Below are 17,500 nucleotides of genomic sequence, written 5' to 3' on the forward strand. Positions count from 1 at the left end.
TACAGTGTGATAATATATATACTGGAGGAGAAATGTTTTGCAATTTGTCTTGGGGACTATAATCAATAGTAAATAAGGTAAAAAAAGCCCAGTGTAAACGATTGTGTGTGTGTTTTATGAGGTCTTTCCGCGCCTGAGACTCCCTTATTTGAGATCTCGTAATGTGCCCCGCACTCTTAACTTATTTACTAGCATGACTCACGAAAGTGGTCATATGATGTGGGGAAATCCGGAGTACCCGGAGGAAACCCCACCTCGCAAGTATGGTCACCACAGAAGAAATGCACATGCGACGGAGCGGGGAATGAACCCGGGTCGCGTCACGCTTGTGTAACAAAATATTGAGCTAAATTCACATATGTTGACTGCCTTTGACTGCCTTTGAATGTTTTTAAATAAATATCTGTAATGAGACTTGACAATGTTCTGTATGAGTTGTTGATCCTAGTAATATATTATCATAGACATATACAAATGAATACCATTTGGTTATGTCTCAATTCGACGCGATTTCGTGAGCAAGAAATAAAAATAAATAGGTCGGATTCGATCATTTTTAGTCAACACTTACTGATTTTGTGAATACATTGGTCGCATGTTTTAATAATGTTTCACTTCTTTATATAAATAAATAAATAAATAATATTATTAAATAAGTAATGCTATTATATTGATTGTGTGAATGTTTACATGTTTCAGATATTTTAATGTATCAAATAATAGAAATATTGGAAATACATAATTATATTGCTTTAGATTAAAACTATGTCAGAATACAATGCATAAGTATAAAGAGACTTGTCTTCATGCGACGAAAATGTTTTGTTTTATAACAACAAGATATTTAAAGAAGACAATAAAAAATTTACGAACTATGAAGAGTTTTCGTAATCGTCAGTCATACCTGGACGAAAACAACTGAGTGATCGATATGTTGAACGTAGACTTGTCGATGATAAGTAATATATTTACATGCGCTCTTAATTTTCTGTAGAAAAATGAACGAGTTCATTTTGCGAAACCCGTAAGCCGGCGATACCGCCTTCGAAGGCGGAATTCTAAAATCGGACCAATGGTTTCAAGACGCTGACGCGTAGTTATACAGTGACCAGTACTGTGACCGCACTAATTTTGTACATATAGTAACAAACATGAATAAACATTACCCGTTTGTTTACTTTTGTTTCTTTGATGTTTCATTTCTCGATGTCTCTGTTTATTCCATCAATTTTCTTAGTTGTCAAATATTACTTTAAAAATATATTACCGAACCAGCTTTCCGTATTTTATTTTCATCACTTGAATACGCAATTTATGACGTATTTTCGGTGACGTCATTTCGGTGACGAAACATTTTACGAAAACAATATGTGGTGGATTTTTTACAGTTTAATATTTGTTTTAAGCATCGAACGAATCCAAAACGTATTTCGGATTGTGTGTTTGTCATGCATAACACCTTAAGAACACACACACTAGCGCGCTTCACGGAATTTTCAAAACTCGCCCTGAGCGTTCATACTGCATATAAACGCCCGAAAAATAAGAATCAATCCTTAAATGTCTCAAATTGCAAAATTGAATTAACTTTCGAATGTTCTGTATCCCGTTTTACACGCATATGATTGTAATTGAACTTTCCGAAGTGTTAACAAGAGTTCTACTTTTTTGGTTTGGGACGTATGGTGGTATTTTCATTTAACATTGTAGTAAAGGAAATTGGTCAATGTCATGTACAGGACCCGTGAATAACATAAGCCACGTTCTGAGAAAACAGAGCTTAATGCATGTGCGTTAAGTGTAATCGCACTAGAGAGGACTCTTAACGCTTTAAAACAGTGTGCGTTTAAATTGGTCTGATTTGAAATAAAATCTCATGTCGGTGAAAAGTGTTGTCCTTGATAAGTCTGTGCGTACTGCACAGGAGAATCTGAAAAAAGCACTTCACGGAAAAGCTTTAAGTCATTTTCCCAAAAAGAGGCTCATGTTATTATGTAGTCAATCCTCTGCACTCTCATCATTATTTGTGCTGTACATGCTTGTTGTTCAATGATTAAAGAAGTGTGTTGCCATTCTTTACTATTATTGAATGTACACTATGTATTGTACATTAGTTGAATAAGATTTGTTCGCAAAATAAAAAATATCGACATATTTGGTATGATGCTTAGATGTCCTTATTACCGTAAAAATCCTTTTAATTTGCCGTACATATCATGAACTTTGACACAAATGATTATATAGTTATAATATCTTTACATTTGTTAAGATAAATAAATAAGGCTCACTCTATGTATTAGAAAACACATGCCGATGATGGAATACAAGATTGTTTAAAAGTTCAAGTATAATATCAAATTTGACTTGTATTTTGTGTGCGCTCTTCAGATCAATTCGGCTTACAAATGATGAACTGGTGATTGTGGTCGTAGAAATAGGACCAAAATCTTCTCAACGATTTGGCCTTGACTGGAGGGGTGCAAGGCGAGGCGTCGACGTTGAACTTGCCGTCGAGGTCGTTCAGGCCAGGAACGAACCAGTCAGACCAGTGTCCGGCAAACCACTGGATCTTGTACGCGATGATGCGACCTCCCTCAATGACTTGGTCCACCATGTCTAGACCTGCATGCCAGCGACAATCACTCCTCCTTGTACGTGGTCCAACCAGCGTGCATTTAGGCTGCATAATAAGATATGATTATTTGTTAATAATCATAATCTACCGAAGTTAAATCCGTATTTATGTTTTAAATAAATCGAAATTCGTTTGCAGCGTTTTTATAGCAAAAATGAGTTCACGAGTATAACAATAAATACTATGACAACGAGTGACATACATGTAACAATATGCATTAAAAGCAACACGTTGTTATTGTATTTTAACTTTTTAAGCTTAAGAAAACAAAGACAAATACTTAGAGAAGCGTCACAATTACGTGTTGTATAGTATGGGGTAAATAAAAGGGCATCATAAAAGGGCTCAACCGTTTTTGTCATAAGGATTGTGGGAGAAAGAGGTGTCTTTGTCTTGTAGCGAGCTAAATAAGTGTCGTATTAATAAACCTCATGCCTGTAAATATTCATTTTTGATTTGTTAATACATTATGTATGTATATAAGAACTTTAAGGGGCTTTAAAGGTTAATCCTCGATATCAATTAATATTTCACAGTTGATGCCCATAACATATCCATACTCTCTGTTTTCAGTTTTGGTAAATTGTAGGCTTAGTAAAGGAGATCATTTAATACTTAATTGACTTAATTGATTATGTAATTGTTAATACAAGATATTGTATGTATTGTAAATACAAGGATACCAAAACAAATAAAGAAAGAAGGGCGCTCAGAAATGTATATAGTAAATATCACAATAGTGAAAACTATCCGTATAAAATAAACATACATATTCCGCATATGTAAAGTCGATTGATTAACAACAAATCAAGACTTTTAAACGGTAGAAAACGATATGGTAGAACTAGATTGTCTTGTTTAAAACAATTGACAACAAGTGATGAAACGGACGGATGGCAAAATGTAGCGTTTGTTATAATTTTTAGTATAAACCTGTGTTCATGAACGCACACAAATTAAGACGATACATAAACTAACACAGTTTGAACTTAACTGGAGCATCTTCACATTTGCAATATGTTTTGTATTTATGTGAATATTACAAGTAAGTTATATTGATCCATAAATACGAACCGGTTTCCAGCGGATGCTTATGCTTAAAACTTAGGATGATCAAAAACGCTATCACTGAGTGCAACTAAGCCGATTGCAAAGACGAGTCGTTACGTTATTCGTTAATATTTAAACTGATTACTTTGAGTATGGTCTTATATAATCACCAATGCAGTTTGCTATAACACAAAAGAAGTCTTACAAGTTCTATCCTGGTTAAACAACTTCAGAATGAATGGTCATACAATAATCTCAAAATCATTCAACATAATAATGCAATTTGACTGAACTACACTTTGGCTAGTCACAAACATTCAACTGCAAATTGAACAAAACGTTAAAAGAAATCTACCTGAGATGTCGAGTCGTAAATCACATAATCAGATCCCACAGCGATGGCTACGCAAGCAACGAAAAACACAGCAAGAACCTTCATTTTGATGTTGATCATCAGCGAAGACTGCGTTCCAATACAGTCGGGTGTCATTTATATATACACTGCTTTCATGACGCGACTCTCTTTACATATATTTTCGACTAAACAGGACATTAATCACTTCAAAACAATATTTAAAATTGCAAATATCTTGATGGCTGAACCAATAGTAAGCTACCGTTTTATAGTGACTACGTGAGATAGACCATATACATGTTTTTCAACATAACACGTAACCAATGAAATGTGAGCAGTTAATAAAATTTCATTAAGGAAGTGTTTATTTTGGTTTAAAAATAAACCAATATATGATTATTCATGGCACTGTTTACTCGCTCATGAAGGTTATACACAATTATTGTGGAAAACGCTTCAAAACAAATTATAGCACTTAATTACAGTATCTTGTATTTAATGTCATTCGAACACGGACGCAAATACCACAAACACATTTATATACTTTACTTCGATGGTACAAAGCCGCTCCTATCTTGAATTAATTATTTATAAATAAAATAACATCACGAAGTCATTAAATAAGTGATCTTGTTCCTCACAACACTAAGGCTTCATGGGATGAGTGTATATGGAATACATCTATATGCCATGCTTAAGCGAACACGAATATAAAGGCCGACAGAATGCGGACGAGCAGCAGCAACAGCACATGGACACAAAATAACAGACACAAAGAAGGATACGGAAAACGAAATAACCACATTTAAGCAAGAATTATAAAAGGTCTAACATAATTAACCTATTGTCCTTATATGTATATCGTGTTGGTCAAATACTCGTCTGTGCATTGTGACAAATTGAAATATCCAGTTTTATCACATGCCATTCCCTGATCCCATGTAATATACCATTACAATATATTTCATCTTACACATGTGCAATATACTTTTTAAGCGTTTTCAATTGGCTTAGTTTTTGTTTATTTACCAATCGCATTTTGTTATTTTGCTGAAAATGACCTGGGCAACGTCAAATGACGTCACAAAATGTAAACAACATTCGGGATTTATCATTATGCTTGCGTAACTATTTATTTAATTTGCTCATTTAAAAGCATGTGATAAAAAAAGATCTGACATTCGTTGTCATATCATAGCATATTTTATTAAACTCGTCTAGGAAATTCGTTAGTAAGCTCGCATAAAGCTCGCTACTAACACAATTCCTTAACTCGTTTAATAAAATATGCTATGATATGTCAACTCGTGCTAGATCCTATATTTATTATATGTACTGGTCGAGTTATATCAGTTTTTCGGACGGATAGACAGACGTATTGATAAACAGAGGACGAAATAAACAAATGTAGACACATAATTATATGGGAAACATACATATATAGCTGAATGTTATCTAAGTGTAATGATACTATCTCATTCTTAATGCTATTATCTCACAATTTTAAGATGTTTATAATTACTAACATCGATCCGACCTTTGACATTGGACACCACGTGAGATTCTCAATTAAATAATACTTAACAATTTATTTTTTTCAAATCACAAAACTGGAACGCGAAAGCGTGTTTTAGAAATGTTAATAAGCGTGAAAATTACCGTGGCAACCGACAAACAGTTGCGCGCTTAGACTTATCTCGCAAAACCACGCGACGTGCGAGGATTTGCCGATATTAGGCCAGCTGCATATCTCTATTATCTACGTCTCTGATATCACTGAAAGAAAAACTGTATGTTTAGAAAAGAGTTTGTGTTTGGAACGTAAACTATCAAATCAATAGTAAATACGGTTCACACAGCCCCATGTAAAACGTTAAAACTATGCATGTATGTGTTTGTGTGTGTGCGTGCTTGTGTGCGGTTAGGGTGTGTGTGTGTGTGTGTGTTTGTGTGTGTGTGTGTGTGCGCGAGCGTGCGTGCGTGCGTGCGTGCGTGTGTGCGTGTGTGTGTGTGTGAGTATTTCGAAGTTTATGAGGTCCATAAAGGCTCAATTCTTTGCGGACCCGGAATGTGTCAAAGCACTCCTACCTATTTAACTTACTAGACTCAAGAAAGTCGGGACGCGAAAAGACGAAAGCCGAATTTAATTACGTACATTACTGTGGATTGAGTGAAGTGTGCCGTTTTTAATCAACTACACTTTATATTTAAGTAGAAAAATGACGGGAAATAGTCAAATTTATATTTAACAAAATTGAAGTTTCATATTCAGAATTAAAATCTACATATTGAAATACAGTTCTTAAATAGCGTAGATTTTATTCATTTTAGTTAATAAAAATGTCAAAACGAACGATAGAGGAAAACAGTCCCAGATTAGTTCACCATATTTGAAAGTATTGCATTAAATTGTTTACGAATGAGGAAGAAAATTGATCAATTTTACGTTCGCAACAAAGGAATATCATACAACTCTTTTCAAGCGATGGTTGTTTGATGACCTTGTGCTACAATAGCATGAGAAAAAATCTTGTTATTTCATAAATATGGAGATAGCTTTCCAAACTAGCTGTCACAGTAAGGTCACGTGCTATGCAGACAAACTCATTCAAAGTGTGTTATATGTTGGTACTTTGCATGACTGTTTAAAATGTATTACAAATGATCGATGTGACGATTATTGTTATAATCTGTTAACCGCTGTAGACCCTACCACACCTCTATCTGTTAACCGCTGTAGACCCTACCACACCTCTATCTGTTAACCGCTGTAGACCCTACCACACCTCTATCTGTTAACCGCTGTAGACCCTACCACACCTCTATCTGTTAACCGCTGTAGACCCTACCACACCTCTATCTGTTAACCGCTGTAGACCCTACCACACCTCTTTGGCTTTAACCGAGTACAGAAGGTGAACGCACAACGTACAATTACGACTGACTTAGGTTAATACGACTTTTTTTCGGTAAGCTCAGTTAGCCATATTACAAATACAAAACAAATCACACTACTTCCTTAAGTACAACCTGCTTGGGTTGTATTGGTTTTCCAAATTTAGAATTGACAACCGCAACTATAAAAGACAGGAAAAAATGCATTCAAATTCAATGGTTATGAATGAAAAGACCGGACAATTATCTTGATATAAAACACCAAACAAAACGTTAACAGTAGGACACATCAAATAAGTTTGTACAATTAATCATTCATGTAATACCACACAATTTGATAAGTTAAGCAAATCCGGAAGAAAGTGTGTACATATATGCGTGGTGATATTTTGTAAACAAAATCATTTCAGCAATCTATTTCGGCGTTTTACTCAAGAGATAGGGCTTATAATACCCATTGCGTACGCAAAGATAAATGCGTATGATGTTTTAAGACTCTTAATATATTCATACAAGTTTGTTTTAAAGACGTGTTTGCTGTTCATGTAGAACGTGGTGTAAACAAACTTAAGAAATAACAAATGTCAACACGAACGCTTGAAGAAAATATGTCACATTCTTATTTGAAATAAAAAGAAACAGTAGTACTTTCGTACTACTGGCAGTCAACACAGTCTAAAACTCATTGTGAACATAACGTATTTGTTTGTGTCACGTAAAACTTATTTTATTTACAGTGCGCATGAAAACCATGTATTATGTTGCGATCATGATAATCTCACCTTACTAATGTTTACTTTTGTTCATATACAACCACAAGGTAAGACACAAGTTTGCTTACTTTAAACAAGAACTCCAGTTGTGAACAGATGCTATCACTCATAAGGCACACATTGGAATCTTCGCGTTTGAAAGTCTAAACAATTACAATTGAAGTCTGGTCACAGCGCCGTTGTGGCCATTTTGTATCGATCGTGATTTCGAAGTCATCATTACAATTCGTCATGTCACTCAAAGTTTGTGTACAAGAAACAGATGCCAGAACAAAACGTTGAGTTAACGCAAATTAGTTATACTACAATGTGGCGTCAGTAATGTAACACACAACAAAAGCGCGCGCCACTCAACCGCGACGACCATAGGTATAGCTCTTATTCATTATTATTATCATACGAAATTGTATATGGATCAATTTATCAACTGTCACATTCATAATTATATGTGTGAAGGTTTGTTAAAGTTTAATGACTGCAATATCATATTCATTTATTATTCATATATGCTATAATATTCGTATTTCATTTCTGTATATAAAAAATCCGTGAAACAAGATAAGTCATGCCATAAGCGAATAAACCGACTATTATTTATTTTGCAAAATTATTTAACTGTGGATTATATAAAAGTATATAAGCGTACAATACGCGGCTGTCAGTCCGGCAATAAACAATGAACATATATAAATATATTCAATACCTAGCAGTTTCAGTTTTATTCCATCGAAATTCCAACCAAGCGTTGTTCTTGTTACAGCACGTATTCACTTCCAACTGAACACCGAAACAGTGTTTTGTATTGTTCAAATTGCGGATTGCTGTAAGCCTTTACTATGTAAAGTAACTAAAAATTTTATTTAAAAAAGGCTTTAAACATGTCTCTAATAAAATTTAAAATTGTAATTCATAAATATAAACATTTTTTTTTTGAAAATTACCGTAAGGTTACATTCCTTGTCAAAACAATTATATTTCCCCAAAATACCTTTTTAATAAGGTGTTCGCTTTAAGTGATTACATTATTACAAGTACTTTGTTAACAAACACACTGGATTTATTAAGCATACAATTTGAATGAATATGATTAAAGCACTTTAAAATAGTGTTGCTGTGTTTTACTGCAGAGAACATTGTATAAGTATGGCATTTTATCAGCATAAAACGTATTGTCTGTACGTGTTAAGCGTGGTAAAACATAAATATTAGATTTATATACAATTTTAAACAACCGCAGTAGAGACAGGCTTACAGACAGTACCGATAAAGTTAAAAAGACTAAAAAAAATGTTATTTCGCAGTTTAAAAACACTGCAAACACATTTTATGTGTGCTCTCACGTTGAACATATTTCATTTACAATTACATAGCATTTCAATATAAAGCAATTTGTTCGGATCATAGCCATATGCACTCGTTTCCTACTGTTCTTAAATGTATAGGTACATACGAAAGAATCTCATGCTTTTACTCATTGTATATTACTATGATAAACGTACATCTTATCATTTTGTGCATTATGTTCGTCCTACATTTTGGAACAAACAACGCATGCAAGTGCAGATGCGCTGTTATAAGGAGGACATTTCAGTGTTCCACACGTCGGGAATGTAAAGTGGAACAGGGCGCAATTAGTATCTGCTGTTGACACTCACGTATTGCTTGTTGTTAGGATGGGAGTCGTGCTCAGTCATCAGAAAACCCCGATACTCGAGTTTCCATCCATTTTGACACGTCTTCCTTGCTGGAATCATATTGGTGTTTTCGGCATGCGTGAAACAAACAGCACATGGCACTTCGTGGTCTACCAATGACGACGAGGCTGTAGCACCGTGTGTTGAGTACTCAGACCCGTATATGTTGCTTAAATAGTCAGCTCTTGTGATTACAGCTTCCAGTTCAGTCTCGGCAGGAAGACACGGAAAATCTGCGGCCCCTCCGTAGCTAGAATATGCAGTGCCCGCCACGAACCCATGGTAAACGAGACTGTTGTTCGAAAAAGGACATGATGAACGACCCCATTCAATTTATGTTGCTCCTGTTGAGGAAATCGACAATTTGGAATCAAGTCATGCTTCAATTTCTTTCAAAGTACCAATGACGCCTGTAAAGTAAAAATGATATATTGGGCAAATTATTTTGATTTCGAGCATTATAACGCTCTAGCATGCTTTATTGGTAAATATATGTCAGTATCGAGATTGGGTAAGAAATGACCAGATGCTAGTAAAAACTGCATACCTAATATATAAAATAGCACCCAGAGTCAGATGGCAAACATGCGTACATTAACAGCATTTCACAGTTCTCAATTATTCTTTTATTATTCGGAACATACATGGCTGTTGCAAGCCTTTGGAAACGAATCGTTTCACTGGCTATCATACCAAAATGTTCGTCGTGTTGGTATCTGTTTTTTAATTCTGACAAACAAAATTAATTATATCATTATATATATATATATATATATATATATATATATATATATATATATATACTATTGTTGTTGCTGCTGCGCGTTTTTGTTTTCAACTTTATAATCATGTATGTCACTAATACAAAATTAGAATGCATTAAGTAAGAGAAAACAAATTAAAACAAGTAATAAAATATGTGCCGAACTCACCTTGAATTGATCGGTTCTATCCGAGCTTTAGTCATTCAATATCATCAATACGTTACAATGATCGTCAACGATATAAACGCCATTTTCATGAATACGCCGTACTAAAACAGGTTTGCCTGTGTACGAATGTCTTCTGTTCGAGTTTACTTGATGGCTCTATTTATATATACGCTTACAAATAGTAAGTAACAGTGCCGTCAGTCAATATATCGCTTACCTGATGGGACTTACAAGTGTCAAGTTGATTACGAATACATGTACTGTATTAAGTTTTCACCAGCATTTTTCAATTTGCACCTTCGACCTTGGGAACGTATATTGTAATAAAATCGAATTTTCATGTTTAAGTATGTTGCGTGGTGATTGAGATGATAGACGATCAACCACAGTGGAATTAATCTGAAATGCACTTTCAGACAAATAAAACTCGGTGTTTTAACATGTCTACAAACCAATTTATAATTTCAGCTAATGATTCCGGCAGTTAGTTTAAGTTGGTCATTTGACTATCCCTGGAAAACTATCAAGATTTCTGTTAGACATTTTCCAGACAGCACAATTCCCATATTTATTGTTTTGTAATTGTTCAGCCTTCAGAGGTTTTAAACATTAGGGTAAATTGTGTTGATACAATCTTTATTCCACCTAATAAGTTTACTAATTTTCTGACGATACTTCGCTAACTTGATAACTAAATATATTGTATAAATGGGCCATAGTTTTATGCTGTTAATAAGCTTTAAAACGTATTCCATAATAGTGTTTATAGATTTTCTATACTTAAAACACTGGTAGACTTAAATTATGTGCGCAGTATTCGATTCACACGTTACGTTTTGGAATTCAGTTTCTCATTTATAGTCTGCAAATGTGCATTTGATTGAGATTGTTTTAGACAAGCGTTTGGCTTATGATTAATTCTGGGTTAAGTGTGAGCTCGGTGTGTGTGTGTGTGCAATTTGAAGTGTATGGGGTCAAACCGCGCCTTAGGCTGCATCATTTGATGACCCGGAGTGTGTCACAGCACTCCTAATTAATTAACTTACAAGACTCACGGAAGTTGAGACGGAAAAAGTCGAAAGCCGAGTTAAAATACGTTAATTACCGTGGATTGGATGAAGTGTACCGTTTTAATCAAACTAACGTTGTATTTACGTTGAAAAATTTAATACATCATTTAAACACTGATTGTCCTAGCTTATTTCGTCTGCAGAAAATAAAATCTACATATTGAAATACTGTTGTGAAATAGTGTAATGTTAATAAATTAAAGATGATACAAAAGTAAAAAAGAACGATAGAGGAAAACAGTTCCAGATTATTTCACCACACTTGAACGATTTGCATAATATTTTTTACCATTAAGGAAGACAATTGCACCATTTCACGTTCTTAACAAAGGAATATCAGAAAACTCTTTACAAATTAAAACGATTGTTGTTTGATGACTTTTTGCTACAACTGGATGAGAACAATTTTCAATACTTTCACAAATATGTAGATAGCTTTTCAAACTAGCTGCCAAAGTGAGTTCACGTGCTATAGAGACAAACTCATTCAAGTTTGCTATCTGTTGGCACTTTGCATGTTTTTAAATGATCAATGTGACGGTTCTTCATATTATCTCTTAACCGCTGCAGACCCTACAACACATCTTTGGCTTTGACCGAGTACATGAGGTGAAAGCACAACGTACCATTACGACTAACATAGGACTGACTTAGGACAATACGACTTTATTTCGGATGTTCTCAACAAGCCATAAAACAAATACAAAGAAAAATCACACGACTTCCTCACTACAACTTATTCGCTTGTGTTAAATTAGTTTTCCTTGTTTAGAATTGAAAACCCCAATCAAAAAAGACAGGGAACAAATTTCATGCAAATTCAAATGACATGAATGAATGGACCGGAAAATTATCTTGATATACAACACCAAATAAAACGTAAACAGGAAAACAAATAGTTGTACCTAACAAAGCAATATGTTTGTTCTATTTTTCATATAATACTACACAATATGATGCGTTAAGCCAATCCGAAAGCATGTGCGTAAATATTGCGTGGTGATTTTTGTAAACAGAATGATGTCCGCAGTCTATTTCGGCGTTTTACTCACGAGATCGTGTTTATAATACACATGGCGTACGCAAAGATGAACACGTATAATGTGGCAAGACACTTAATCTTTTTATACCTTATTAATCGTTGTTTACTAGTCTTTCTAATGCTATAACAACTTTTTGGGTTCTGCAAGTTTATCATTTGAATAATAGACATTTTAAAAACTGTTGTTCAAAAAGATAAAGGACAGTGCATACATGCAAGTATGTTTTTTAAACGAATCGGCTGTTCATGTCGAACGTGGTTTTATCTAACTTAGGATAAAACAAATGTCGAAACGAAAGCTTCAAGAAAAATTCCCTTTTTCTTATTTGATACAAAAACGTGTACCTTCGTACAAACGGCAGTCAACACAGTCTTAAAAGCATTGTTAACATATTGTATTTTTGTGTCATGTTCAACTTATTTTATTTACAGTTACAGTACCCATTAATACAATATATTGTGTTACGATCATGCTTAATTCCCCTTATTAATGTTTACTTTGGTTGATACACACCTAGAAGGTGAGACACAATTTTGTTGATTTATCGCAAGAACTCCTGTTCTGAATTCTGAACAAATGTTTTCACTCATACTGTACAAATCTGCATCTTCGCGTTTGAAAGTCTCAAATTTCGATAGAACGATAGAATTCTCGTCATAGCGCCTTTGTGGCCATTTTAAATCAATCGTTATTTCGAAGTCATCATATCAGTTCGTCTTTTAACTAATTGTTCATGTGAGCAAATTGGACGCCAGTTTAAAATTTTGAGTGAAAGCAAGTCAGTAATACTACAATGTGCTGTCATTTATGTAACACACAACTTAAAACGCGCGTCACTCAACCCCGTCGAACACATTATAGCTTTAATAATATGTTTTAATTATACGAAATTTAATATGGAACAACTGATCAACTGTTACATTCATTATTATATGTGTGTAGGTTTGTTAAATTTAAATGATGCCAAAGTCATATTCATGATATTATTCAAATATGCTTTAATATTCGTCTTTCATTTCTGTATATTAAAAGGTCGTGCAAAAAAGATAAATCATACCAAAGGCGAATCAATCGACTATTATTTATTATACAAAACTACGCAACAGCGGCTTAAATAAAAGTATATACGTGTACAATACGCGGTTGTTAGTCAAGCAATAATATAATATTATATACCTAGTAGTTTCAGTTTTATTCAAACAACATCCCAACAAAGTTTTGTACGCTTAAAAATATTACGTTACTTAAATTGAAACATGTTACAGTGTGCATTTACTTCCAAATGAAAGGTGTATACAACGCTTGTTATTGTTCAAATTGCGGATAGATATAAGAATTAACTATGTAAAATTGTTTTATTCAGAAAATGCTTTAAACATGCTTGTAATAATTTAAATTTTTTATTTATAAATAGTAAACGATTTATTTGTATGCAAATTACCGCAATGTTACATTCCATGTCAAACAATTATATTTCTCAAAAAAACTTTGCTAAGGGTTTCATTTTAAGTGATTACATAATAACAAGTACTTTGTTAACGAACATCGCATAAATTGTGAATTGATTTGAATACTACACATACAGTATAGTGTTGCGTTTTAAAGGAAGATACCATATATGAATACAAGTAAGGCATTTTGTCAGCATAAGACGGATTGTCCGTACGTGTAAAACGTGGCAAAACATTAAAATAAGAGTTGTATAAACTTCTAAACGACCCCAGGAGGAACAGTCTTATTAACAGTACCAACTAGATTATTTAGTAAAAAAATTGTAATTTATGCATAAAATGTAATTTTACATAAGATAGAATATCATGCTTTCACTCATTATATATTCCTATGAGAAACGTACAACTTATGATTTTGCGAATCATGTATGCCCTACCTATTGGAACAAACAACGCATACACGTGCAGATGCGCTGTTGTAAGGAGGACATTTCAGTGTTTCACACGTCGGGAACACAAAGCAGAACAGAGCCCCATCAGTACTTTCTGCACTACTTCCTATCGCTGCATTGGCGTCCTTGTCATCACATGTATATTGCTTGTTGTTAGGATGGGAGTCGCGCTCAGTTATCAGAAAGCCCCGATATTCGAGTTTCCATCAATTGTTACACGTCTTCCTTGCTGAAATCATAATGGTTTGTGGTCTACCAATGAAGACAAGGCTGTTGCACCGTGTGTTGAGTACTCAGACCCGTATATGTTGCTTATATAGTCAGCTCTTGTGAGTACAGCTTCCAGTTCATGATCGGCAGGTAGACACTGAAAATCTGCGACCCCTCCGTGGCTAGAAAGTGCAGTGCCCGCCGCGAATCCATGGCACACGAGACTTCGAAAAAGAACACGATGAACGACCCCATCGTTTATATTTTGCTCCAGTTGAGGATATCAAAAGTTTGTTCGGAGCACAATGGAGCAGATCTTCAACTTGCTAGGACATCGTTGAAAAACAAATGAAACACAAATGTGCTTTTCCACAACTTTATAGACTTCAAGAAAGCTTTCGACCCGACGAGGCATGATGACCTGTGGCAGGTTCTGAAAGGAGTCAACATTAATGAAGGGCTATAACAAGTCTTCTAAGACGATTACGGAAACGCCATCAATAGACTTCTCAATGGGCAGAAGGGTGCCTTCTTCAGGTCATCAGTAAGAGCCCGTCCGGTATGTCTGCTCTGCACTGTCCTGTTAAACCATTTCCTTGGGAAGATAATGCAGGACACCCTCCAATACCACCATACATCTATCACCAACGGTTGTACCACAATTTCCAACATGAGATTCGCTGATGACATTGACGTCATAGGGTGTACCAGCAGTAAATCCAAAACCTCACCAGACTCTTTTTATGAGCAGGAGCATACGGGATGGAGGTCTGCTCGGAAAAAACGAAGATCATTATGAACAGAACGAACAATACCTGTGCAGACATCACCATGAACGGCGCGAAACTGGGAGAAGTGACCAGCTTCAAGTACTAGGGAGCATCCCCACCAAGGTCAGGCTCTACAAGTCCCTCGTAGTCTCCATCCGAAGACTGCTCCGCATGTCAAACATGGAGAACAAGACCTACACTTACGTCCGGAACATGACAGCACTACTTGTTGGACTACAAAAGCTCCTTCTCGCGACCGTCAAACGAAAGCTACCTTGGTTGTGACACGCCACGAGGCACGACTCTCTGTGCAAGACTGTTGTCGACGGCACGTTTGAAGGAGGTCGACGTCGAGGCCGTCTGAAAACAAAGCTGGATGGACGGTGTGAAGATGGCACTTCCCTCCCAATTAATGCGCTACTCTCAGCAGCCCACAACATACCTTACTGGCGGAAAATCTTTCGTCGTTCCTCGTATTCCCCCTCCCCAAACGGACAGAGCCGTCAAGGGAATGTTGATTACGATGATGATGGTGATGATGGTAATGAGGATTATGACAATGCTGCTGCTGATGATACTGCTTCTGCTGCTTCTGCTGATGATGATGGTGATGATGATGATGATAATAATAATAATAATGATGATGATGATGATGATGATGATGATGATGATGATGATGATGATGATGATAATAATGAAGATGTTGATGATGAAGATGATGATGATGATGATTATGATGATAAAAATGATGATGATGACGATGATGATGATGACGATGATGATGACGATGACGATGATAGAAACAACCCGCTTGAAGGAATTAGCTAGAGCACTCTAGGGGGTGTAGATCGCTCATCTAGTTTCCTTTTTAAAGGAAAAAATTCAAACAACTATTATTTGTTTTTTGGGGGGTTCTAGGGTGGGATAGTTGGACGTTCTTTCAAAAATATTTGTTTTTTTTAACCATGTTTAAAAAAATGGGGGGTCCGGGGATGAGAGTGGGGTATAGTTTGAGGGTGTGGTCACTTTTTAGATAATATTTAAAAAAAAATGGAAAAAATACCTGTTTGGGGGGATTATCGGGGGGCGGGGAGGCGGCGGGATTGTTTGGGTGGAGTCTATTGTGGTATGTCAGGTAAGTGTTGTTTTGTCAAAGTATGGCAATTTAAGCAAAATTTAATAATTTGACCTTGAAAGTAGGGTCATTCAAAGGTCAAATTCAACTTGCCAGGTACAGTGCCCTCATGATAGTATGAAAGTATTTGAAGTTTGAAAGCAATAGTCTTAATACTTTAGAATGAAGTGGATCTAAACACAAAATTTAACCAAATATTCAAAGTAAAAAAAGGGCCATAATTACGTCAAAATGACAACCAGAGTTATGCAACTTGCCATGTACAGTCCCCTTATGATAGTTAGCGAGTGTTCCAAGTCTGAAAGCAATAGCTGTGATACTATAGGAGTAAAGTGGACCCAAACACAAAACTTAAAGAAATTTTCAATTTTCTAAGTATAAAGGGGCCATAATTCTGTCAAAATGGCAGTCAGAGTTACATAACTTTGCCTGCACAGTCCCTTATGATACTTAGTAAGTGTTGCAAGTATGAAAGCAAAAGCTTTGATACTTTAGGAATAAAGTGGACCTTAACAAGGTGATGACAATAGCTCATAATTATTTTTCAAAAAATAGATGAGCTAATAAATTGTCTGTAAGACCATATAACAACAACTGCAAATATCCCTGGTAACCATTTTAAAAAGGAGCACAACCATTTGCAAAAGTGAATTTGACCGCACGCCACCTATAATAACGACTGACTTGGAACAAAATGAGTAATGTGCAGGTGAGCCAAATAATGCAACACATCACATAAGAAACAATACCTCATATTTACCTGGTTTGCAGACAATATGTTCGTGTTTGACGCGTTTTTTTTCCCAATAATTGAGTTTGGAGTCTGATTCAACAACAAAGAAAGCAAGGATGCAAATTCAACCAAATTCAACCGGCATGCATTGTCATGACCGGAAAATTATCTTGTGATAAAACTAAATTAAACGTAAACAGGAATAAAATTATTGACCTCACAATTCATTCAATTTGCTTGTGCAATTAATCATACGATATGGTACGATTAGCTAATCAGAAAGTTAGGGCTTTAATGATGGA

General features: G+C 35.3%; 2 protein-coding genes across 3 annotated transcripts in view; both read right to left on the reverse strand.

The window, feature by feature from the left end:
* Positions 1 to 17,500, reverse strand: part of LOC127848171 (perlucin-like protein) — a 262,524-nt gene that overhangs the window by 49,720 nt on the left and 195,304 nt on the right. The window lies entirely within an intron of this gene.
* LOC127848176 (uncharacterized) overlaps positions 2,279 to 17,500 on the reverse strand; it is a 94,167-nt gene continuing 78,945 nt past the window's right edge. Inside the window, exons 1-2 of one of the 2 annotated variants that reach the window (XM_052380479.1) lie at positions 4,041 to 4,223; positions 2,279 to 2,680 (exon numbers count right to left, since the gene is read on the reverse strand). In XM_052380479.1, coding sequence (XP_052236439.1) covers positions 2,390 to 2,680; positions 4,041 to 4,175 — 426 coding nt within the window. In that variant the 5' untranslated portion in view covers positions 4,176 to 4,223 and the 3' untranslated portion in view covers positions 2,279 to 2,389. Of the gene's footprint in view, positions 2,681 to 4,040; positions 4,224 to 17,500 lie in introns of those variants that run through there. The other variant, XM_052380481.1, reaches the window with a different exon arrangement.

The sequence above is a fragment of the Dreissena polymorpha genome, chromosome 10, assembly GCF_020536995.1.
Source record: "Dreissena polymorpha isolate Duluth1 chromosome 10, UMN_Dpol_1.0, whole genome shotgun sequence".
Classification (NCBI taxonomy): Eukaryota; Metazoa; Mollusca; class Bivalvia; order Myida; family Dreissenidae; genus Dreissena; species Dreissena polymorpha.